The sequence below is a fragment of the Mus caroli genome, chromosome 17, assembly GCF_900094665.2.
Source record: "Mus caroli chromosome 17, CAROLI_EIJ_v1.1, whole genome shotgun sequence".
In the NCBI taxonomy this organism is placed as follows: domain Eukaryota; kingdom Metazoa; phylum Chordata; class Mammalia; order Rodentia; family Muridae; genus Mus; species Mus caroli.
The window spans coordinates 7,952,524-7,977,341 of NC_034586.1; the positions used below are offsets into that span (position 1 = coordinate 7,952,524).

At 48.1% G+C, this 24,818-nt stretch overlaps 1 protein-coding gene across 7 annotated transcripts in view; it reads right to left on the reverse strand.

Moving 5' to 3' along the window:
* The window catches only part of Pde10a (phosphodiesterase 10A), a 446,975-nt gene that overhangs the window by 53,321 nt on the left and 368,836 nt on the right, over window positions 1-24,818 (reverse strand). For 6 of the 7 annotated variants that reach the window (XM_029471090.1, XM_021186162.2, XM_021186161.2 and 3 more), the window contains 3 exons: window positions 15,514-15,542; window positions 6,759-6,879; window positions 5,364-5,413 (listed from right to left, as the gene is read on the reverse strand). In XM_029471090.1, the coding sequence (XP_029326950.1) occupies window positions 5,364-5,413; window positions 6,759-6,879; window positions 15,514-15,542 (200 nt within the window). Of the gene's footprint in view, window positions 1-5,363; window positions 5,414-6,758; window positions 6,880-15,513; window positions 15,543-24,818 lie in introns of those variants that run through there. The other variant, XM_021186164.2, reaches the window with a different exon arrangement.

The window sequence follows — 24,818 nt, forward strand, 5'->3', positions numbered from 1 at the left end:
AGGAGGAGGAGGAGGAGGGGGAGGGGGAGGGGGAGGAGGAGGAAGAGGAGGAGGAGGAGAAGTCACCATCATCATCATCATCAAGTAACTAAAGGCAAAAAACTATCTCCTTGCCAGAGACCTGCCCTTGGGTGGGAGGATCTGGGCTGCTCTTTGTACAGAAGGCTGTGTTATGTCACTCGCCTCATTAAGCTGCCTCTGTTGTCAACTGAAAGTGCCACTGTGGAGAGAGGGGCAGAAGGCTCCCTCTTACAAAGTACACTGTGTAGAATAGCAGCTTCACTGTCGCTGTAGACTACTCACTCCTTCCAAATAAAAGTCCTTTCCCTAGCACACGGCTTTTTCCTGGAGTGACATGGGCTGCCCAGCTATGGCGCCTGCCCTCTGCTCTCTTCCCTGAGAACATTGCTTCTATTTGGTCTCTTGCCTTACCAGATCCAGCAGGTGTTTTGAGATTGTTTCTCATTGTAACAGTTGACTCTGCTGCCCCAGTGGCTTAGTATGGTTACACAATACAAGTCCCTCTTAGTGTAGCACTCTCATCCCCACTGGCCAGCTTTCATAGTAACAGAGAATGCTATGCATTCTACCAGGAGAGGAAAATAATCAAGTCTTACCTAAGCCAAAATCCTGGGAACTACACTGACAATAGCCCTGGCAACACATGCTCACTGGTGAGATGGCACAGAAATGGGAGTTAGCCAACCACTTTCTGATTGGATCTGACACACATTCCACAAGAAGAACTCATGCCTGCAATTGTTTTGGTTTGGTTTTTGGTTGGTTTTTTTTTTTTTTTTTTTTTTTTTTTTTTGGTTTCTTTGTTTTTTGAGACAGGGTTTCTCTCTGTAGCCCTGACTATCCTGGAACTCACTCTGTAGACCAGGCTGGCCTTGAACTCAGAAATCTGCCTGCCTGTGCCTCCCAAGTGCTGGGATTAAAGGCATGCGCCACCACTGCTCAGCTCATACCTGCTATTGTTACTCCGCCAAAACCAAAACAAAACAACAGAAAAACCCCTAAAAGTGGTCAGGTCACAGGCCCTAGGGGAAACCTAATGCTACCGTTCTGCTAAATAAGACACAGTGCTTATCTTGAAACCTCAAGATTGGGTATCTATCAACCCTCACCAAACGAGGTTCTTTTTATAGTGGGGAACAACTGAAACACAGGCCCACAACTTGCTGATATGCTGAGAATAATAGACTCTCTACTCTAAATGAGACAGCTATATCATATACCTTACCTCCGAGCCTTAGGGACCACTGGGGAAGCAGGGGATGGGGAGGCAGAAAGACTGTCAAAGCTGCAGGGAAAGGACATCGACAGCCCAACATTGTTTGCTGGTCATGCCAGTGCCTTGCACACACAAAGAAATTGTAACTATGACTGTGTGCACAAGATCTGCAGCAAGAGATCATCAGCAAAAATCCAAGTGTGCCTGGGGGAGGGGCTCGTGAGATCCCGTCCACCTGCCGAGGAGCCACACACAGCAGCTGATGTCTGTCTGTTGGGAGATGGATGGTCTACCCAGCTCCAGGAGATTGTCATATGCACAGAGTAAGCAGAGCCGGGAGGTAAAAAGTGCACAAAGTTGGGAAGGGATGGTATGGAGAAGGTGGAAGGAAGAAATGGAGGGAAAGGCAGGAAATGCATTATACACATACATGAAATTATTTGCATGTATGAGGTTATATGCATGCATGAAATTATATGAGTGTATGAAATTCTTAAACAAAGGTGTCACTTTTGAAATGAACAAAAACCAACAAAACACTATCCTCAAGTGCAGTGGCTCCACCTCTCATGAATAGGACGTGTGAGCCCAGGAGGTCGTAACAGCATCACATCCTCCCAGAAAGCAAGTTCCACTGCAGTGGGGCCCTCTGCCTTTCAGAAACATCAGCCTCAGTTCTAAGAGAGATCCGACAGAGGAATTACACTCTTAGAAAAGTTCTAATCATTTGTAGAAGCTCGAGACATGTATTGTATATTTTCGTGGGTTTTTTTTTTCACTTAGCATAGGTGTATCTACATGAATGTGTGTGTGTTCGTGTGTGTGTGTGTGTGTGTGTGTGTGTGCACATACATGTGCATGTGTGCCTGTAGATCAGGAAGGCATCAGATCCCCTGGGGCTGGAGTTACAGGTGTGTGTGAGCCACCGAGTATGGGTGCTGGGAATTGAACCAGGGTCTTCTAGGAGGATAGGAATGGATCTTATCAAAGGACGCCATCTCTCCAGCCCTCATTATTATTATTATTATTATTATTATTTTGTGATGCATCACTGGGCTGAGAATAACAAAAAGAGTCTCCCCACCCCAGAAACCTAAAAGTTAATAAGAACTTCTGAGAGGTTAAAAAAAAAAAAAAAACCCTCACAGCTGCCTTTTTCTTGGGTGCTAATAAGGCTGCTACCCATGCACCCCCCCAGGAAGCATAAGTAAAGCAGCTCTCCTGGGGTAACACGGGCTCCAGCTCTCCCCTGCAGTGATGCAGGGCGCCTGACCTCTCCTGCAGATGCAGCAGGAAGTCAAAGGTTCTGTCCACCTCGCCAATCTCACCAGACAGTGCAGCTAAGTGGCACAGCAGAAACATTTCTTAGCTCTCATTGGAGAGTAGGAGAAAGGAGCTGTCAACCCCAGGCACAGAGCACAGGAGCCTAATAATATACACAAAAGAAGCGGTGAGGATGGGGCACATGAAACATGTGAGTAGGTGAGTCGGTGCTGGAGAGGGGGAAGTGAACAAAGGAGCAAGAAACAACTCAGAAAGAAGATGGGCAGTCATAGCATCAGGGAGTAAAACTGGAAGACGTCAAAAGTGAACTTAACCCCATCTAGGGACAAAAACCACTGCAGGAGGATGATGGACTGAAAGGACAGGAAAGCACCAGCCCCTTCTCTTGACATTAAGAGTCAGAAATCCATCCACCTGAGCTCACTGTAGAGCAACTGTGTCACAGAAGAAAGCAGGCAAAATGGGACACACTGAGACAGACAAAACCTGGGGGAACCAGTCAAGTCTCCCCGAAGCATGCTTCAGGAAGATCCGTAAGTGGAAGACGAGGTCTCCAGGGGAAGGCTGAGGTCTAGAAGAGCCGGCAGGGAAGGGAAGGGAGCACATGATGGTCAGAGCGAGGTCACCCCCTCGTGACAAGGGCCCCTGAGGGAAGGGGACAATCCCTACCTGGAAGGCACCAGGAAATTGGGGGGAAGTTTCCAGAAACATTGATTCCAGGAAAACATCAGGCGAGCAAATGATCACAAACATCGCAGGCTCCAGGATGGGGCAAAGCGAATACAAGATTCAAGGTTAAAGCAAGAGTCAGGGAAAACTGTGTTTCAGATGAGAGAAGACCACACATCCTGGAGCTCCCAGAGAGGCTAAGCCACGCTCAACACAAGCCTCTATGGTGCAGGAGGGAGAGGAGGTGCGAAAAGGTGTGAGCCCACCCAACCAGAGATGGAGAGTGTCTGATGCCAGCATTTAGTAGGGCTGACAGGAAAGAGATTCAGAATAATGTATAGAAACCTGAGGAGGCTAAACATAGGGTAAGTTACAACCACGTGGCCGAACAGAGAACTTGGGAATCCAGCTCCAATTAAGTCAGCCTTCCCATGACTTGAATGTTGGGCATGGAGCCTCGGAGTCATCCTTGGTACACAGCTCCTCCGTCCTCTTTGCATCAGTGGCAGCTCAAAGTCCACCCTATCACATTGTTTGGGTACACGGGCTGGCAACATGTTGAGGACCCAAGTTTTAGCAGTGAAGAGACCCCACTGAGTCCCCACGTGAGTCACCTGCGCACCTGGTCTCTGCAGACATCACCCTAGATGCTATTCACAGCTGCACAAGCAGTTTTGTGATGAAGGCTGTCCAAAGGGAGTGACAAGATGAGGTCCCCGTGAGCACACCCTGATCACACACACAAGCTATGCACAGAAGCAAACAGACGACGTGTGTGTGTGTGTGTGTGTGTGTGTGTGTGTGTGTGTGTGTGTGGAGTGGAGGTCTGGTCAGTGGGCTAGAGTACACGGGACCAGGAGTGGGGTGCTTTGGCTCAGTGTGACACATCGTGGAATGCTACAGGAAGGGATTATACTTGCTATAGACATGTGGTGAATGTTTCTGGGCGGGGACACAGCCCCCTGACTTGGTTCCCATGGCACGCCTCACTGACACGCTCACTCTGTTTGTGTCAGTTAAAATCAATTTTAAATTAAAGACTATCCCCACAACCTGTAGAAACAGAGCAGGAAAAAATTACAGCTTTTTATTTTCATAGATTATCCGTCATAAATGCCACAACCTGTGCTACAGTTTCCAGTATTCAAAATGGACTGAGGTCTGTATAATGTTCTCTGATAGACATTCTTGTCTGGCTGCTCCTTTGAAGGGCACCTAGGGAGGTTCTGGGGATAGCAAAGCTCCTGACTTTACATGAGCTTTAATATCAGGGAGAAAGACCTTGGTTCTACCACGCAGGTGAAGAAGGACTGTGGGCAGCCATTGACTTGCTTCATAGCAAGTCAACCAACCAAGATTTGTATGCAGCTGGTGTTCTTGGCATTGCTTTACTATTTCAGGGAGACTGCCAACAGATCTTGGAGCCTTCTCTGTTCACATGCTCTGTCACACCAACACTACATGGTTAGTTACTCAAGAACATGGGAATCATACCGCAAATCCACACCACAATTCACAATGGTGTTGCCTAGCTCACAGAAGCGCTCTGTGTATCACACGAGCTCATGAATGGACTTCATTATAGTAAAAGGTACTAAGATTACTGTGGAGGCCTAGCAAACCAGGCACCAGTACTGAAGATGCTGAAGTGTGTCTCTGTGTGTGCGGGTACTGCATGTGACCATGGGCTGTATCGCTTGTACTCAACCAGAAATCTAGGAGCAGCCATAGAGGTGGAGACCCTGATCCAGGCTTAACAGCCCCACCCCAGCGCTCTTAACAGACTCACCTTGCCAGCCCTCAGAAAAGTCACACAATGCTACCACCCTTTTGTTCTTATTCACTCTGGGGCAGATGAAGTGCAGGAAAGGCACAGGCTTCCTTCCAGGGCATCAAAGGGCTGGACTAATTTTTATAAGAAACACACATTCTAGAAATACCACGCACAGAACAGGATGCTATGAACCAAAGCAAAGATACACAATTGATTGCACGGTGGGCCTGTGTGCCGCTGGGCCATTCTTGGCAGGCAGTAGCCAAAGGTACAACTGAAGTGCGAGCAGGCCTTGAGGTACTCCTTATGGCCCAGCCACTGTTCGCAGCACAGTCGATTCTTAGAGCGCTTGTGAGAATCTCTTTTCTAGAGCACCAAAGTCTATATATAGATACTTACATTATTGCACTCTCCAAGGAAGTACAGTGCAAATCCGTCGGCTTTTGTGGCTGCCAAAGCAATAAAAAGAAGGAAGAAACTAATCTCAATGGAAGAATATAACATCACAGATTCTACAGCGAGACTCGGGCACCAGCCTTTGCGTGGATTGGTTAACATAAGCGGTGCCCATCAACAGAACAGTATAATGTGTGGCTTTGCTCAATAACATAATCAGAAGGTTCCCAGTCTACAAACATTTTCACAGCATCCTCTAATACACACGGGAGGCTACACAGCTCACACAGAGGCATCTGTTCAGCTTTCGATCCTCACAATAGGAGAGGGGCACCTCATTTAATTTTTGAGGGTAAGGGAAAAAACCCACATGAATTAAATAAGCACCCACCAAAACACACTGTGTAAATATACAAATAACACCAGAGTGAACAGATTTTAACTTACGTGTTTCTTCAAGATCATCCCAAGGCAATTATTATATCAAACACTGTAAGTCCTGGGTGGGTGGGGGCAGGGGTGTCGCCCAAATTTAAAATCCCTATCTCACTTTGGTCTCTGTGTGTTTGGGTGCCTGGTTGGTCCACAGCCTCTTTATCAACAAAACAGTGAGGGCAAACTCACAGTGATGGTGGCATGCGGTAGCACGAAGAACGCCTGGCACACGGGAGTCTTAACAGACACTGTTGTGCCGCCGCTCGCTGGGGGTGTTTGTACTCTCCGAGTCATGGCTGACAAGTCAGAGCTCCATGTCTGAGGGATGGGCCCCGCCCCCTCCGGGCTGTCGACAACACAAGCTGGCAAGCTACATAAAAATGCTGTCTGTCTACACCAAATAAGTTCAAAACTAACAGCTTCTTTTAAGAGAGGCCAGGACACTAAGCTGGGTGGATTGGGAGATTGGGGAGGAGGTGGAAGAGGGGAATAAGCATGTTCAAAATACACTGTACTCAATTCCTCAAAGAATAAATTAAAACATTAATCTAAAACACACACACACACACACACACACACACACACACACAAACAACCCCTAACATCATCCTTACTGAAGATGCTATTCAATTTGCTCTAGAGAAAAGCAGGTGCCATCCCCTGGCCGGGCACCACTTCCAGCAGGCATGCGGTGCTTATTTGATCTCAGGTAATTTGGGAAATTGGGGAGGAGGGTTATTTATTCGCATAGCTTCCTACTCGAGTGTTTCCACTTCAGACTGAGCCCAGCAACAGAGGGTGATGAAGAGTCCCATTCCCCTCCCCTCCCCCCCCCCCCCCTTCCTCTGCCACCCATGACTATATTGCCCCCCCCCCCCCTTAAGTGTGATTCAAGCATTCTAGCTTGAGTCCCCCCCGTGACAAAGTGATCTGACAGGAGAGTGAGCGCAGGCGTGGCCTTACCTATCCTGATGATGCTGCTGAGCTCATAGAGGAGCAGGTGGTTGTCCCCGCCCGTGTCCAGGCGCTGCTCTATGTAGCTGTTCAGCTCGTACACGACTCCCTGCATATTCGTATCCTGGTACTTTAAACACAGACGACACAAGTCAGGCATGGTTAATGTACAAATAAAACCCCTTCGTCCGCAGACAATGCTGTTTCTACGACTTCCGTCTCAGGCTGTGGACTGTTGCCAGAGTGTGTTAAGGTATTAGAGTCCACTTGTAAAACAAGGAGACTTGAAACTGAACTGTCTGGGGTGCCCCCTCAGCTAAGGATATCCTCAAACTGCACCTGCATCAACTTATTGATATAGAAACAGCAAATGTTACAGATTACAACTTTCACACATGATGGCAGCTCCCCTGGTAAAAGAGTTCAAAGGTCACCTGAGGAAAGAGTTCAAAGGTCGCCTGGGGAAAAGGTGATAGCTCTATGAGAAAACCCTCAGAGAGGATGCTGGGTGAACTGTGACCCATGAGCTCAGGTCTCTGCAGAGCAGGGAAGCAGTGTGCTCTGAAGCTGCAGTCCCTAGAAGCACATACACAGGAGTCCCTGTCATACTAGCCAGAGGGTGCCCAGAGTGCTCATGTAACCCTGCCCCAGTCAGGATACACTGTCCCCTCGCTAAAGAACAGATGTCAAAGCCTCTCACTGATCTCCCTGCCCCATGCTCGCCTTACAAACCCCATTTTCCAAGCAGCAAACACTGTATGCTAAAAATAAAACAAAATTCGCTTACTCCTCAGCTGAAAACCTTTCCCAGGCTTCCCATTGCACTGAGGAAACAGACCAGCCCCCTCCAGAGAACACTGCTACTGTTCACTGGGATCACTGTCTGCTATGTCCCCATCCCTGTGCACTCCGGGTCTTGGCTTCGACGCCTCTTTGTTTCTGGGCCACCCAGACATCTCTCATTCTAAAGATCTGCTCCTTTTTGGTACAACTGTCTGTGTAAAACCTGTCTGTGGAGGGAGCTGGGGGGCTCCATCAGTCACTCATCCCACACCAGGGAACAGTCCCTCTGACGCTCACACTCTAATGGAAGGATGTTAGTGTCTGCTCCAAGTACAGACAGAGGAGTCCCAGTGAGCCCCTACATGGGCCACTGGAGCCACATGGTGCTTAGGAAACACCAGCACTTCCCTGATTATAGGTCAGAGACAGAGGGACTAGTGAGCCACAGTCAGTGACTATAGAGGCCGGGTTGCCACCCCAAGCCAGGGCTTATAGCTGTCCCTGATGATCTGGTCACGGGAAGAGCCCATGCTTGAAGTGCTTGGAGCCCAGAACAAGCATGAATGCTGCTGCCATGTAACATCATTCGCTGACGTCACTCTCAACTTAAACCTCAGGATGGCAGGGGGATAAGTGCCTGCATTCACTGTCTGGAAATGAGGAGAGTGGAATCCCTACAATGGACAAAACCAAAGCTGCAACCAGAATGGTCTGATCTGCAGAGAGCTGAAGTCCCGGCCAGATGATCAGGTGCCCCTGCCCTGTCAACGGGACAGCCCTGTGGCATGCTCTCAGATCTCTAACTGTAAAGTTCTGGGAGAGCGGGCAGAAACCCCGATTCGATCATCACAGCAGACTCGTCAATGAAACCTTGGGGGAAGCCAGCTCACAGGCTTGAGAGTTTTAAATCAAGAATGGGAGAGGGGCCAGGCCCGGGGGGGGGGGGGGGGGGAGAGGGGGAGAGAGGAGGATTCGGGACTCTCCACCTCCCCCCCGCCAAAAAAAAAAAAAAAAAAGGGGGGGGCGGGGGGGGGGGGGGCAAGGACCTTGACGTACGACGAACAAATGTATAAAGCAGACATTTTCCCTCCTTCCCCACAAGCCTGCAGCTTCCTACCTCAATAACTGTTTGTGGTTAAGTTTCCAAAACTGGAGAACCTGGGCGTGACATCTACCCTGACCACCGGCCACTGGACATTGTCTGTGGTGATTTACTGCTGGGGTCGATCTCAGGAACAGACTGCTATTACTCCCCAGCTCTTTCCTAACTTGAGACTCTTTCAGACTCCCATCTCACAAAGGCACCGGTGTGGTGACAGAATAGACTCATAGGCAGTTCAAATCCCAGAGCCGGCAGAACAGCACTGTGTGGGTTACAGCCTGAGAAGGCTCCTTTGTGAATTGTTCTGAAGAGCTCCATAGAATATTAGACAGCTGCAACCACTCTTCTCTACTGCCCACCGATTCTCTACTGACTCTGAAGTCTCCCCAACTCCTGGGAATGTGCTTATCTGAGACACACGCTGACCAGGAGGACAGCTGAGCAGAGAGAGAAAGAGAATGACCATGCCAAAAGATGTGTGGGGTTAATTTGGTGGGGGTTTTTGTGTGGGGGTGTGAATTCTGGGAACTTAACCCTGATCTCACAATTTCCAGACAAGTGTTCTACCATTGAGCTGAATCTCTGGCTTTCAGCAAGATTCAGCAAGTAGACACATGAATAGCTGAGATCTGTTACAAATGTCTCCACATTCAGTCCTTTCTCATAGTCTGGCAATAACCCTTTAATAATAGTCTGTTCCCACTGAGGTCAGCACCTAGCAGCTTCATACACACACACACACACACACACACACACACACACACACACGCAGACAGAGAGACAGAGAGAGACAGACAGACAGAAAGACAGAGAGACAGAGAGAGATCCTGGGACATGGATGGACTGCTTATCATGGAATGTCATCTCTGGGCTCTAAGTCTCTCATCTGCGTGACAGGGGGTGCACTCTATCCATCTTCAAAACTTTCAACACTTCATAAAGTTCACGTGAGTGCCAAGTGACAGCTGTCCTTTAAGATAGCTTGTGATCAAGAGCCAAGGAAGTCAGTACCAGTACCGCATAGCTTCCCGAACCCTGGGATCCAGTGCGAGTTCACAATGATCTTGCTGCAGAGCAACCTTTTTCAAGGGTAACTCCACTGAAGACAGCACCTCGCAACAGGTGCAGTGCCAGAAAACAGAGAGCAGAGTATGTCCAGTCCCACCCGATGGATGTCATGGTATCTCCTACAAAATCTTATTGTGTTGTGTCCTCGACTGTCACCAAGTGGTCACTGTGGTCTCCTCACTGTGGTGCCCCAGGGCGTCTGGCATCTGTCTGCACTGTGGAGCCTGGAGACTGAGCCGGCTGGCATCCTCAGCCTGCAGAGTAAGCACTTTCCAAGCTGAGCTGTCTCTCCAGCTCAGTCGAGGCATTTTAAAGTAAGCAAAGCTATAAATAAAGATTTTTTTTTTTTTGGTCATGCAGACACCACAAGCTGGAATATCATAACTACTCTCCCGCTGAGCACTGGCAAGGAATGACCAATGAAGTTCACAAGTCTCGGAGGCGGAGGTGGAGGCAAGGCGGAGGCGGAGGGAGGCACACCATAGTGTGCAGTGAGGGGCTGGCTTCCAGCAACCATTCATTTTAAACTCTCAGTGGCAGACAAGGAAACTGCTGGCTGCTCAGTGGTGAGTACTCTCCTAGCATCTGCAAGACCCAGGAATCCACGGCAATGCCTCAGAAAACAGGCAAGAATAGCTACTGACAGGGTCACAGGAGACTTACCCTAAGAGGTCTGGGAGAAGGAAACCAGTAGCTGCGCTATCAGTCCTGGAAAGAGACTGCTGCGCCCCCTGTGAAGGGACTGTTCCTGAGAGCAGAATTGGGGGTTTGGAGAAAGCTAGAGAAGATGCAAGACATCATAGAAGGAGAGCGCACACACGAGCCACCAGCTCAGGGGAGAGGCCAGCCTCCCCTCAGACACCGCCCAAAGGATTCACACTGAGCTGGGGGAATCAGGCAGAATTTTACAAACAAATGGGGTATGCCTCTGAAAAGGTAGTACCATCAATTCTATGCAAGCCAAACGGAAACAACAAAATGAAGAATACTGCATTCAAGGGTTTGGTAAAGAATATGAACTAATTTAACTTGGAGCCAAAAAGACCAACAGGATGCAAAGGGCTACTCAGGTAATAATCCAGGCAAAGGAGAATCACACAATAGTTCAGAGTCATCAATGACAACAGCAAACAATTCTGGCACTTCCATCGCTGCTAGAAACCAGCATATGGACTTCAGGGTGCCAGTCTCTAGTGATTAAAGTTCTCAGCAGTGTGCTCTTGCTGGGGGAAGTAACAAGAAAGCATGAGCAAGCAGCCATGTCTTTGACAAATAAATCAAACACCTTAATGAGAATCTGCGATGGGAGGCCAAATCAAGGCACACTGTTTGTAGGTATTTTCTATATTTCTCTCTTCACAAGAAAGATGAGCATTGAATAGCAATGTTCACACTGCCTGGGCTTCAGAGGACCAGAAGCAGCTGTGCATCTGGGCTTCAAACAATAGTTCTGTCGTGATGTCTTTAAATATCTACACCCTGGTGTGGCTTTATGGCTGCTGAGAATGGTGGGGTAAAACAGGTTAACAGCTTGAAATCTTGTGGAAGAGGAATTCTGAGCTCCCGTCTTTAGAACTGGCTATTGTGTGGCTTCGTTACGGAGCTTCAGAGTAAATGGCTCCCAGTGGCTACCATTGGACGTGCCTGTCTTTTACATAGCACCATCAGCATGTAGTCAGAAACAACTCTTCATAGACGAATGGTCTGTGTGTTCAATCCACTGCTGATGCGGTGGGCTTTGCCCGAAATATGAGCAAGCAGATCCATAACACTGAGAGCTGGGCCCAGGTAGCAGGAGGACACGCTGACTTGCCCTGGTAATTGTTTTATGTTGAATGCACTTGGGATGCCGGTGTGCTCAGAGCTCCTAAGAGGCTTCCACAGCTCCTGTGGCTTACCTGAATAGCCAGCAGTTAAAGGCTGAAACACACCACCCACAGCCTGGGAGGGGAAGCGTTCTTCCATACACTCACAAGTTCCAGTGCCTGAAGCAACTTCAAGCCTTCAAGCCACATGTTTGATGGTGAGAAGCCTGGCTTCCCTGGTAAGCATCCCAAGAGCTCCTCCTTGCTAGGGTGCAGTGACTTTCCAGAAGAGAAATACTCACTGGGCCATTGGATGTTCAGAGTTGAGAATGTTCCCATTTTCTTTTACCTGTCCGGGGCCTGGCATCTCTGATGTGTTCTTTGGATACTGCTTTGGTTAATGCCGTCAACTTGGCAGGATCCAGAAAGCAAGCTTTCTGAGGGCCATGTCTGAGAGGGCGTTTCTAGATCAGATTGGTTGAGGTGGGGCAGCCTACCCTGCATGTAGACAGTAACACTTCATGTGCTGGGGGTGGGAGGGGCTGGACTGCACTGAAAGATGAAAGTGAATTGAGTGCCCACATCCATCTCTGCTCCCCGATCTCATCTGCAGGGCGACAGCTGCTCCACCCTGCTGCAACGGCTTTCCCACCAGGACGGACTGTCATCATCCTCCAAATTGTGAGCCCAAACAAGCCCCTCCTCTCTCAAGTTGTCTCTCCTGGGTACCTTGTCACAACAATGGGGACCGTCACTGATACACTTTCCGAGTCTTCTGGATCTGTTCATTATCAAAGTGACAGGTTCTCTGCTGCCCTTCCATAGGCTTGTCAGTAAGTATTATCTTGAATCATATAAAGCCACCACATAGCTAGTACCTTTCTGTCTGTCTCTCTCTCTCTCTCCCTCTCTCTCTCTCTCTCTCTCNCACACACACACACACACACACACACACACACACACACACACACACACGAGTATGCCTGGTGTGTATGTACTTACACTCATAAATCCTCCAGGCTGTAGATTTTATAAGTGACCACTACTTGAGTACTTAGGCTTAAAAGGATCAGCTTTCCCATGCTACACATGTCCTCACTTTATTTTCCATTGTTTGGGGTTTTTTGTTGTTGCTGTTGTTGTTTCCTTCTGGTTACCTTGAGGTCACCTCTAAGGTGGTACAGCCTGGCCTCAAACTTACTATGTGGTAGAGGCTGGCCTCCTGCTTCTGTCTCTCTCGTGTGCTGGGATTACACACACATGCTTGGTCATATCTGCCAGCTGTGGCTGTCAGCTGGAGGAGGCAGTTACTCCAGGTTCTCCCCTTCCTTCGGAGGCCAGCTACCTCTGTGCTCACTGTCACTCTTAACAACAGAGCCATGTTCAATGCTTTGCTTTGGAACTGACTGAGCCCTGTTGTAAAATCAACCATATGAACTTACATTCGCATTTTTACGGAATTCAATACTAATAGAACTTTACCGTGAAAGGGGGCTGGGGCTGTTCCTGGGGGACACTGGGGGTAGCCTGCTTCAGTTTATAGCCACCTAGACAGAAAACCCCATTTTCTACTCATTCACAGAGAAGCCCTGCATCTTGACTCCCACCTTCCTGCTTCCTCTGCTTTGTTTAGTTATAACCAGGTTTTCTGCCAGCCCATTAGAAAATCTCTCCAAAGGGGCGTGAGAGACAGCCCAGCAGTTAAGGGCACTTGCTGCTCTTCTAGAGGACCTGAGTTCAATTTCTCACACCACATGGTGGCTCACAACCATCTTCTAACTCCAGTTACAGGGGATCAGAAGGTGTCCTTTCCTGTGGACACCCCTGGGGCAGCTGATCACGTGATCCTTGAGGGAGGACTTTCTACAGGGAGCACTCTGACTTTCTGGGAGATGGGGTACTTGCAAGAGCAACTTCAGCAAGGAGCAGGGTGTGCTTCCTGCCCCTGCTGCTCTACCACCCAGCTCCGGGTCTATACTCCCCACCAAGAAAGAGATTCAAAGAAGAAATACTAGCAAGTAAGCAAAGAGATGTGAAGGACTTAAATACCAAGGGGAAAATCCTTTCTGTGAAGTCAAAAACTATTCCTGAAAGATAAGAAGTTCAGCCTCTTGGGACACTTGCTTCTGTGTAAAATTCAAGTTGCTCTCAGCTCAGGGCTGTAGCAGAGCACCTAGCCATTGTGTCTTCATCTGGCAACCGAACCATTTAAGTACTATGAAGTCAGCAAAACTTTTTTTAAAAAAAGAATTATTTATTTTTATGTATATGAGTACACTATCATTCTCTTCAGACACACCGGAAGAGGGCATCAGATCCCTAACCCCCTCTGGAAAGGGACAGCGCTGTAGCCTCATTCCACAGATCACAGAGCTTGATAGAACAGTGAGGGCAGTGGGCATGCAGCACAGAGTAGCACAGACTGGCACTGTGCTACATTTAAAAGGTTTTGTGAATGTCCCCCCACACAACCAGTGTGTGAACAGCACCTCAGCACAGCTGGGACAAAAGCTAACTTTTGTATAAGGAAGGACCTGCAGAAAAATGGATTTTAGGGAAACATCTGTTTTGCTTCCTCAGGACAATGCAAAAACCAATGAATGATTATTGGTGGGCTAACCATACAGGTGGAAAGGTTAATACCATCTTTAATCGTGGTGGTCTGTGATATGAGCAAAAGCAGAAACAACCAGGACAGAGGGCAGCTCGCTGCAGAACTCACAGTTCTCAGGGTACACAGTGGCCCTGGGAGGCACAGGGGAGGGGTCTAGAGAGTTGAATCATGAGGACAACAAATGGCAAGAGCTGATGGGCCAAGGAACACCATCGAGAAAGACACAAATGGAAGGTCTCCCAGCTCAGTGCCAAGCTCGCATGCCAGGCTGGCTTAGTAAAAACCAAAGCATTTGCTGAGATTCCCAACGGACATCATGGTTTCCAAGAGCAAGCAACAACCTTTCATAGATACTCAGAAAAAAAAAATCAGCATTATAAATGAAAACTTAGAAGTGGACTCCATTCCTGACACCATCCCATTTCTGAGAGAGGGAACAAACAGCACATGGCTGTAGTATTCTGTCCCTATGAACCCCTGGACATGCCCACAGACTGGCATGGTCCAGAAGCGGAGAGCTGAGATCTCTTCTCATCTCATCTTGATGCTGCCTCTCCCTGTTCTGCTCAGGACGTCTTTCTAAGTCTCAACAGGAAAGGCGGGAACATGGCTGGTAACAAACATATGGCTATCCTGTGTTCCTCAAATAGCCAGTGTCACCAGGGCTACAGGTGCATATGGCCACCCTTGCCTTCTCTTTTAAGACAGGGGCTGGGATCCAAACACAGGTCCTCCCTCATCTGAGTACCGGAAGTACTTCACTGTCTGAGCTCTGTCCCCCAGTCCATCTTCCTACTTCACTATGTTGGCTAAAACCCTTGATGGTCTTACTCTAAATGGGTACAGCATTGAATGTCTCGGGTGCTGAGCACTCTCCTGCCTTCATTGAAGCTATCAGCCTTGGCTTCTCTACAATGGAGGTGGCTGGGCTGAGAACCATGGATCTTCAGAGGCAAAGTACAGATGGGAGCCAGCTCAGGGGTGGGCTGAGGCGTCCTACAGAGCAAGCAGTTTGTGCTGAGAGTGGTCTTCACAGCTAGGGATTAGGTGACAACTCCATACAAGGATGCTGGGCAGTGTGGCCTTTGGGGGTTTCCTCTGGAGAATCTGTAAATCCCACCTCTATTTGCAGTCCTGGTTCTAACAGCCCCAGCATGGATACAGACCTGGGGTGTGCAGGCACAGGGGAGCCTGGTCTGGGTACTCAACCCTGGGGCCTCTGTGTGCAACCTTTTTCTGTGCTGACTGCCCTAGGGACATCCTGAAAAGGGAACAGAGATCCTGCTGTACTTTTCTCACCGGGATGCTAAGATAATAGGGAACTTTAGAGGGAGGGACTTTCATGTCTCCAGTTCTGGGGCGGTATTGTAGAAAATGTGTTCAGTTACTCACCCTGCTGACTTCCTTGGGAGACGGTTCATCTGAGGGTAGAGAAGCAAGGAGAGAAACAGTTAGCCTCTGGAAGACACACTGAGCCACAGCACATGCGCTCCCTCTCCACACACTTCTGCAAAGCTCCCTCTGAGGGACTGTGAGAGTCTTGGTTGTCAAAACTGGAAAGGTTAACCCTACTACATCGAGAGAATAAATTTGTGGACACTAATTAACATAGCAACCCTTTGTGCAGGTTACATTTTTTTTTTTAAGATTCTGAAATAGACATATGATCAGGCACAGATACAATCAACTCTGTAGATACTAATGGGTTACAAAGAGGCAGGAGGAGAAACGCTACACGAACCCTCCCTGCAACCCCCAGCCCCACCCCGGCCTTAATGCATGTGCTCTGAGGAGAGGTCCCAGCAGGCATGCAAGGGCTGACCACGTCCTACAAAGGCAAGTACAAGCAGCACACACCCCTGTGTCAGCATTGACTGCTGAAGCAACCGTGATGGCTGTCAGTCTCAGCGAGATTCCAAGGGTCTGGCTACTGGGTCTGGCTATAGATAAGACAATGCCAGTATCATATCTACAGTGTAGGACATGAGATCTAGAGTGGCTTGTCAGCTGGGACAGCTCTGCCCACCTGTCCAGATCCAGCAGGCATGTTGTTTCAATGTTGCATCCTTGGCATGTTGTTTCAATGTTGTAGCCTTTCTCTAAATAAACTACATGTTTGCAAGCATCTCTGTTTTGGGTCAGGCATCATCTTCAGCCATCAAAGTCTGTCTGCAAGTGTAGCATACCTGCACCACACTAAATTTGATACATGCTTTCACTGTACAGCAGAGGTCGTCCTCCAATGTACATTTCTCCTGTCCCAGCTGTGTCTGTGCAGCAGGCATAGTCAAAAATAGCTCCTATGCAAGCTCCCAAGTTCAGACAGGTCTGAGTCTCCCTTTTCTTTTGGTGACTCCCCCCCCCAGCCCCCCACATTGACCCATCCCTGGATCTCACTGTGTCCTGCTATCCATTTTTGCTACGAAACCAAGTTTAGTCCAGAGCACACTGTGGACCTCAAGAATAAACAATTAGGTTTCAACACTGCTTGTGATACTCTGCTAGTGTATGCCTACTGTGTGTGGATGATAGCTGAAGAATGGCTTAGGTACTGCCTCAAGGCTCCTCTGAGATTGAAGAATGTACCAGGACTCAGGTACTTTTTAACCTTTATTGAAGCAGCATCATGGAAATTCTCACTTACTCTTCATCTCCTATTTTATTTTTCCTAAACCTCTCTGAAAAGGGAACTATTAAACCATCAATAGTTTATTAGTGGATTCTATTCTTCCTCCTCCATCTCCCCTTCTTCTCCTCCTCTTCCTTCTCTTCCTCCCCCTCCTCCTTCCCTCCCTCCTCCCCCTCCTTCTTGCCCTCATCATCTGACTTGGTCATTATAACTTATGCTAAATGAATGGCCAACTCTATTACACACAGAATGTTGTCATGAGGCTAGCCAAGAAATCCCTGCTCCCTCTTTCCTATACTTAGAACTTTCATTTATTGAATTCTCCTGTCCCACAGATTTAAGCAAGCAGAAGGAAGGCATCTAAGTCCATTCTGTAGTGGAGGGGCTGCAGGGCCCAGCTGTGCTGTCTTGAGAAAGGGCTGCACTGCAGAGCCGTAAAACATCCGAAGAGAGACACCATCCTAACAGTGAGGATTGTCACAGAAAATACTTAGTCTTCCAAATAAATAAATAAATAGCAAAGAAGCAACTCGCTACCTCTGATACTGCAGTATTGCTGGTGAACTCCCTCCCACCCATCCTGTTACTGTCACTGGTAAGCAGGAGGAATTCTAGGTTAGAGCCTCAGTTTGGAATGCTGTCCTCCTGGCTTTGAGCAGTGCCCACCACTGAGCTGCTGCTGGGTGTTTTACATAGTCTAAAGGCCAAGCTCCCTTTGAATGGCTGGATAAGGGATACTGAAAAACAGGGAGCTGGCTTGGATAACAAAGTTTAAGTTATTTGCAAGCACTGAATCATCAGTAGAAGGGTTCACAGCAGAGGACGCAGGTCTTCAGGCAGGAGAGGGCCTCTTCCTTCAATATATGTCTGTTCACCATCTAGATACCTAGGAGCCTGTGCCTGGGCACCCAGCCCCATCATTGGGAATGTGTGCACTCCATTGATATAGACCAAAATTGGGAATGTGTGCACTCCATTGATATAGACCAATCAGGAAACCAGTAGTGCCAGAACAAATAGGCTTGCTAACTACAAATGTGTTTTTTCAGAAAGGAAAACTACCTCCATACAAGCCCCATGTTAATGATCTTTAAAAGCCTTAGCAAGAATGGGGCATAGAAGGAAAAGAATCCCCTCCGGGGTTCTTAGCACTTAATGGGTGCCTCTTTCACAGTAAATACTCCCACTAAATATTTTATAAGTCTTTATAAATGTGTGGATATTTGTGTTTTGTGACCACTCTCAATGTGTCCCTGATGTGAGATAGGATTACAGTAATGGACCCACATTTGTAACAGCAGATTAAAGAAATCTGGACTGTGCGCAGGTACTGGAGTGCTCCTGTGGCTTCTGTCACAAGTTCACTCTGATCTTCCTGAAAGGCCTCAGGAGTGCAGGGAATAAGCCCACAGTGATGCCAAGTGGGGTTACATGATGCTAAACTGTTCTGCCCAGCAAAAGAAACAGCCAGCAGAGGGTGGAGGCATCTGGCAGAGAGGGAAATATGATCTACAGTTTCACATCAGACACATTTGATCATGTCAGACAAGGGTTAATATTTAGGGTATATGAGGAACTGTAGAAATTGGGCCTGTGGAGATGGCTCAGTGGGGGATGTACTTGTTGTGCAAACGTGGGGACCTGAGTTGGGATTCCCCACTCCTCAGTTCAAAAGCCAGTGAGGGCAGTGCATGTTTATAACCCCAGCACTGAGGTCCAGAGATAGGTAGGTCCTGGGAGCTCAAATCAGTGAGCTCAGGTTCAGTGACAGGCCTCATCCCAAAACCTAAGGGGGAGTGTGACAGAGAGCACCCAGTGCCAACCTCCACCACCACGAGGTGCACACACATCTGATGCAAACACCAACTTGTACACATACATGCCGATCAGTAAAAGGATGGGACAATAACGAACAATATTAAGCAACTTTTTTTTAGTCATTCCGACGCTTCTCTCTTTGGGTAAAATGGATAGTTAATATAGTGCCTTTTTAGAAACGGCTATGAATGTCTAGAGAGGTGTACTTAGTAGCTGGGCACAGCATTACACTGCCGACTGCGGCAAAAGACAGCATGAAGTCAGCAAAAGAAACCAGCTCGGCCGTCTTTTCAGGGATAGACTCATCCGTGACATCGAGACTCAAGATCCCGAGCAGAAAGAGCCATGCTGGAGGTGTTTAATGTCTAGTTTCAAATTATGCTATAGAGATACAGTTACAAAATTCAGTGTAGCACAAAAAGGTAGGCACTGGGACAGAAGAGTAGACCCAGATGTGAGAGCCTAACGCCACGCCCACCAAAAACATACAAGTAACGTCTGCAACTTGAACCAACTGCTACATCTTAGAGGCACATCCAATTATTTAACGGTCTTTGGGGTTGATCACTGTGTGGTGCCTATGGGTATATATAAGTAAACGACACGCTATTAACATGAACACTTAATGTATATGTTAATTAACAAGCTGGGTAAAACAAAGGGCAGTTCTTCTCAGACTGACCGAGAGAGTGGTGCCGGCTTAAGGATCTGAGAAACAAGGTCTCAAAAATGCAAGAGGGACAGTTCCTGAAGAATGACAGCAGAGGTTAAGTCAGCCACAGGGCCACCTCCTCAGCCTGATTATTTGTGCCTATCTATGACATCTCATTTTGGTTCAAATATATGAAAAGCCTCTGGGAGAATTTTGTTGTATGATGGGGCACCAGAATTTGTCCTTGCCTGAAAACTTAAGCATCAAAAGCAGTGATACACATGCCACAGTTTCTGTTTACTTGCTTATGCACAGGTATGTGACAGTCACAAAGCAGAAGGCTGTGGACTGGAGAGGGGCTGGGGGCAAGGGCTAGAGGAAGGAAGTGAGGGAGAACAGGTGTCTTTATAATTTAATTTTAAACGTTGTTGCTAGCAACTGTGCCATTTCCCAAGCCCAAGTACCTCGACCAGCACTTGCAGAAGGAAGCGGAGGGGACACAGCCACCATACTCACAGTCATTCCTGTGCCTAGGAGACCCCAGCCTGGTGCTCACTGTGAAAACCCAGCCACTGCCATTCACGGGCAAGGCTGGGCTTCAGGACTCCCAGGAGGACTCCTGGAGCATTCCTCTTGGCTAAGCCCTTCCAGCCTCACTCCACTATACTTCTGTGTTTATCTCCTTCCTAATCTCTTCTTTATCCTGCAGATGTCAATTCTCTAGCAAAGTCTCCTGCACTGCTTCTACCTCAGCTTGGACTTCCAATGGCAGTCAGAGACAGGAAGACAGGAGCCGGGGCCCTGCGGAATACAGTACAGCTCTGGCATGCAACAACTTCTCCATGTCCTGATTCCAGGAAAGGCACAGCCAAGGTGCTAAGCTGAGTCACATCTGTGTCAAACCTCAGGAGACTCAGCCACCCATCTGAACACCATGTCCCCATGCTCCCTGTCCTAACCAGTCTACTTTAAACACCTCCTCTCCTTGCTCACCACTTGGAGGAACCCTAACCCTGCTCAAGTTCAGCTGCCTGCGGGGAGACTGGCTGCTGACCCCGGAGGGAAGGCCCCAATCAAGATGGAAGATATGTCCTTATTCTTCACAGGGCAGAGATGCCACCTACATATCCTGCAGTGGATGCAGATGAGGCAATGGCTCAGATGGATGACTGGTCCTCAGGCCCTGCTCTGGCCCTTTCCCCAGTCTCATGATGATGGAAAAGCCGAAGCTTCTTTGTGCTAGCCTGTTTATCAATACAGGAAGCTAGATGCATCTCCTCTCCCTGTGTCTACCCTATCCCCTTCCCCATGACAGTCTACTCTATCCCCTCTTCCCTGTGCCCCTCCCCTCTGTGACCACACTGTCCCCTCACCCTGTCCCTACCCTAGCTCCTCCTCCTATGCCCACCTCATCCTCTCCCACCTATGCTCACCCCATCCTCGCCCCCATCCTACCCCATCACTAAAATACGCAACCTTAAATCATCCAACCACAAACAGAATTAGTATCAGTGGGGACAAATGCAGTGCTTTCAAATCAGACATTCACTCCCTCAATCTCTGTTCCGTAAATGAATATGTCATCATGTCAAACACTAGGTTAGAAGCAAGAGGCTAAGTAAATGGAAGGTAGGCTGTGCCACCAAACAAGTCCCAAGAACTCACAACTTGGGAAACATCACAGAACTCTGTGTATGAAAAACTGTAGGCAGCAGAAACATGGAACAGGTGGTGGTTACATCTGCACATTTTACAATAAATCCCTCGGAATAAACCCGTGTCAGAAAAAAACACGTGCTTCTTCAACAAGTGAATGAGCCAGTAGCCTCCCATCAAGAAGAAGTGCTCCTTCTAGGCAGCAATTAAAGTAGCATTAATGTGATTCTTACTTGTGTTTGTGTACAATCTGTGTATGTGTGTGTGTATGTGTGTGTGTGTATGTGTGTGTGTTTGTGTGTGTGTATGTGTGTGTGTTTGTGTGTGTGTTTGTGTGTGTGTGTGTGTGTTTGTGTGTGTGTGTGTGTTTGTGTGTGTGTATGTGTGTGTGTTTGTGTGTGTGTGTGTGTGTAGCCCAGAAATAAATGACAGGTATCTTTCTCTACCATTCCACAATAATAATAATAATTATTATTATCATTATTATTTTTATTACTGTGTGTGATGCATATCTGGAGATGCAGGCACACATGCAGCATGGTTGGAGCATGGATGCTCAAGGACAACTTTGGATGACCGAGATCCCCTTTCACTATGGGTTGCAAAGATGAGACTCAGATCAATAGGCATTCAAGCCACGTACTTCTACTTGGTGAGCCATCCTCTTAGCTTTGACTTCAAAACACTGGAAATGACCCAACTATGCTTTAGGTAAGGCTTGACAATGCCAGGTGGTCATACCCCACCAAAGACAGCTCAACACCCCCTATATACCAGAGCTGAGGAGGCTCTCACAGCCGAGGTGCCAAGAGGCTCACGAATGATCAGAAGTGGTTAAACATTACTTGATATATACAGAACCAGAAAAAAACAAAACCAAACCAAATCCAAAATCATAGCAATAGAGAGCCATCTAGTTAGTGCAGAATTAGATGTGTAGGGATATGAGTAGCAGGGGAGACAGTAGTGTCACAGGTGTGCTGTGTCCTGAATCTGGTGGTAACGTGAACCTAGATGTGCTAAAACCCACAGCATTGTACACCAGGAAAGTTAATAGCCAGGGATTCTTAACATATCTAGCTGTTGTTTGTGATTACCCAAGTCAGAGGCCAGCCCTGAATCAGTCTATAAAAAGATCCCATTGCCTTGTCAGGGAGGTGGGAGCAGGCTCAGAAGGCTGCTGAGGTAAGGGGTAGGGGGCTGAGCTCCCTCTTCAGCTGTCTGGCTCAAAGCCTGCACAAATGTTACTACACAAAATGAGACTACCCTGTCTTGAGAGCATAAGAGTCTGCTGGAATCAGGGAAGAACTCTTCATGTCCCAACAACACAGCTTAACTCAGAGCCATAAATGGTCATAGCAGAGCCAAGGGGGCATGAACAAAAGGAAGCAATGTAAAGAGATACAACCGATCTGCACTCACTGGTAAGTGCATATTAGCCCAGAAACTTAGAATACCCAAGATACAATTTGCAAAACACATGGAACTCAAGAAGAAGGAAGACCAAAGTGAGGATACTTTGTTCCTCCTTAGAATGGAGAACAAAATATACATGGAGGGAGTTACAGAGACAAGGTTTGGAGCTGAGATGGAAGGAAGGACCATCCAGAGACTGCCTCACCCGGGGATCCATCCCATAAACAGCCACCAAACCTAGACACTATTACATATGCCAGCAAAATTTTCCTGACAGGACCCCGATATAGCTGTCTCTTGGGAGGCTATGCCAGTGCCTGGCAAANACAGAAGTGGATGCTCACAGTCAGCTATTGGATGGAACACAGGGCCCCCAATGGAGGAGCTAGAGAAAGTACCCAAGGATCTGAAGGGGTCTGCAACCCTATAGGAGGAACAACAATATGAACTAACCAGTACCCCCCAGAGCTCCTGTCTCTAGCTGCATATGTAGCAGAAGATGGCCTAGTCGGCCATCATTGGGAGGAGAGGCCCTTGGTCTTGCAAAGACTATATGCCCCAGTATAGGGGATTGCCAGGGTCAGGAAGCAGAAGTGGGTGGGTTGGGGAGCAGGGCGGGGGGAGGGTATCGGGGACTTTCAGGATAGCGTTTGAAATTTAAATGAAGAAGAAGAAGGAGGAGGAAGAGGAGGAGGAGGAGGAGATATAACGGATTAGCTATCACAGGAGGAAAAACCTTCACTGCAAAGAAAAGGGCATTGGATGCAGACATCAACAGGGAGGGGCTGGCAGCCTGCAGCCGGTTTCTACAGGTTGTCATAGAACTGTGACTTATAAATGGGAAAGGACACAGAACATTTTTCACATTGAGAATGATGTCACTCCGGGACAAACTAGAAGAGGCAGCCAGCATTCTGACATATGGTATGTGAGGTCGATTCTCAACCCCAGTGAGGCACTCAATGTGCAGTATGAAACGTTCAGACCTCACATGTCCTGCCCCTGAGGAGGAATCCACAGACCTCTGGCCACACACATGTGCAGATCAGGCCAGTGTGCAGGTCCTGGAAGGTCAAGCCTCACCTAGGGCTCTGCCTCCGACAGATATCCACAACTGTGTGGGTGAGGAAAGCCTGCTTTTCCACACTAAAGGCATTTTTAAGTGTACTTATAGAAGGCAACAGAGAAACTTTACAAAGGAATGAAAACAAAATTGAAATGAGAAAAACAATAGCTATCATTCAACAAAGATTTAAAAAAAAAAAAAAACCACCCACCCCAGTTTGAAATTGCAAAGAAGTAGTGATCATGACCCCCCACACACACCTAGGGAGTAACCACTCAGACACACAAACAAATGGCAGGTTGTCTACCTCATCTCAGAAGGTTAAGAAACCTCAGAGGAACTGCAGGAGGTTGTGGGGGGTGGGGGGGAGAAAGGAAAGCTGAGCTAGGAGGATGCTTGCCCTCCTGCCTCCTTCATGGCACCCAAGGCCAGGCAGGCCCCACCTGCTGCCTGCACCCCACAGTGCAGTTATCCTTGCCCTGCTGCTACAGAGAGCATGGGGCATTTCTCGGGGCTCCCACTAGCTCCCCCAAGAACTGCCTGCCATGGGTTCCCAATCACCTAAAGTTTCCATGCGAAATGAACCCTGGGAATGAAAGGGTTGGGGAAGGGCTAACAGCCCCCTCAGTTGTTGGCATTTCAAAGCCCTGAAGTGCTTTCTGAACATCCTAGGGTGCTCAGCTATATTCAAGGAGAAAACAATCTAGACAGCCCACTAGGGTGCCTTTCCAAAACACTTACCTACTTCTGTACCAGGTGCCCCAGGTTAAACCAGCCTGCGAGGCTCTGGGAGTCTGTGTTAGAGCAACAGACACTTGGGAGGAAGCTCAGAGACTTGCTCGCTTTTCCTCCCACATCTCCAGCTAAGCCACTGGGCACTAAACCATCCTTCATTGTAAAAGTCTTCTTGAAGTGATAACCATTGCAGCTCCTGAGTTCTGTGTCTGTGTGGAAGGTAGCTCTGCCAGGTCCCTCTCCCTGAAGAACCACTACATAGTGCTCTTCAAATAACTCCCTGCTGTTTCTTCCAGTGGGTGGGGGTGTGGGGCTCTGGTTGGAAGGCCTTGGTCCTCTGTGTAATGGTGGGAAGGAACAGACCTATGAAAGAAAGGTAGGACCTAGTGGGGACTCATTTGGGGAGACCTTGAAAAGAGATATGGGAGCCCAGCCTCTCAGGTCCCCTTTTCAAAATGTCATCCCTGCTGACAACAGGTATGTCCTCCTGTGGCCGTGACATCATCAGGCCAGTGCTACACCTTTTTATCTCTGAAACCGTAAGCTGAATAAACCCCTTCTCTTTGCTAGCTGGGCCTGCTTCAAGTAATACAAACAGATAAAAACAGAAGGCTAAGAAAGCAGTTTGAAGTGCAGCTTATCACCAAATTCTCAGATTCTCCCACTGTCCATGTGATCTAAACACTTTCAACTTCCATGATAAAGCAAAAGTAACTCCGTGTCCT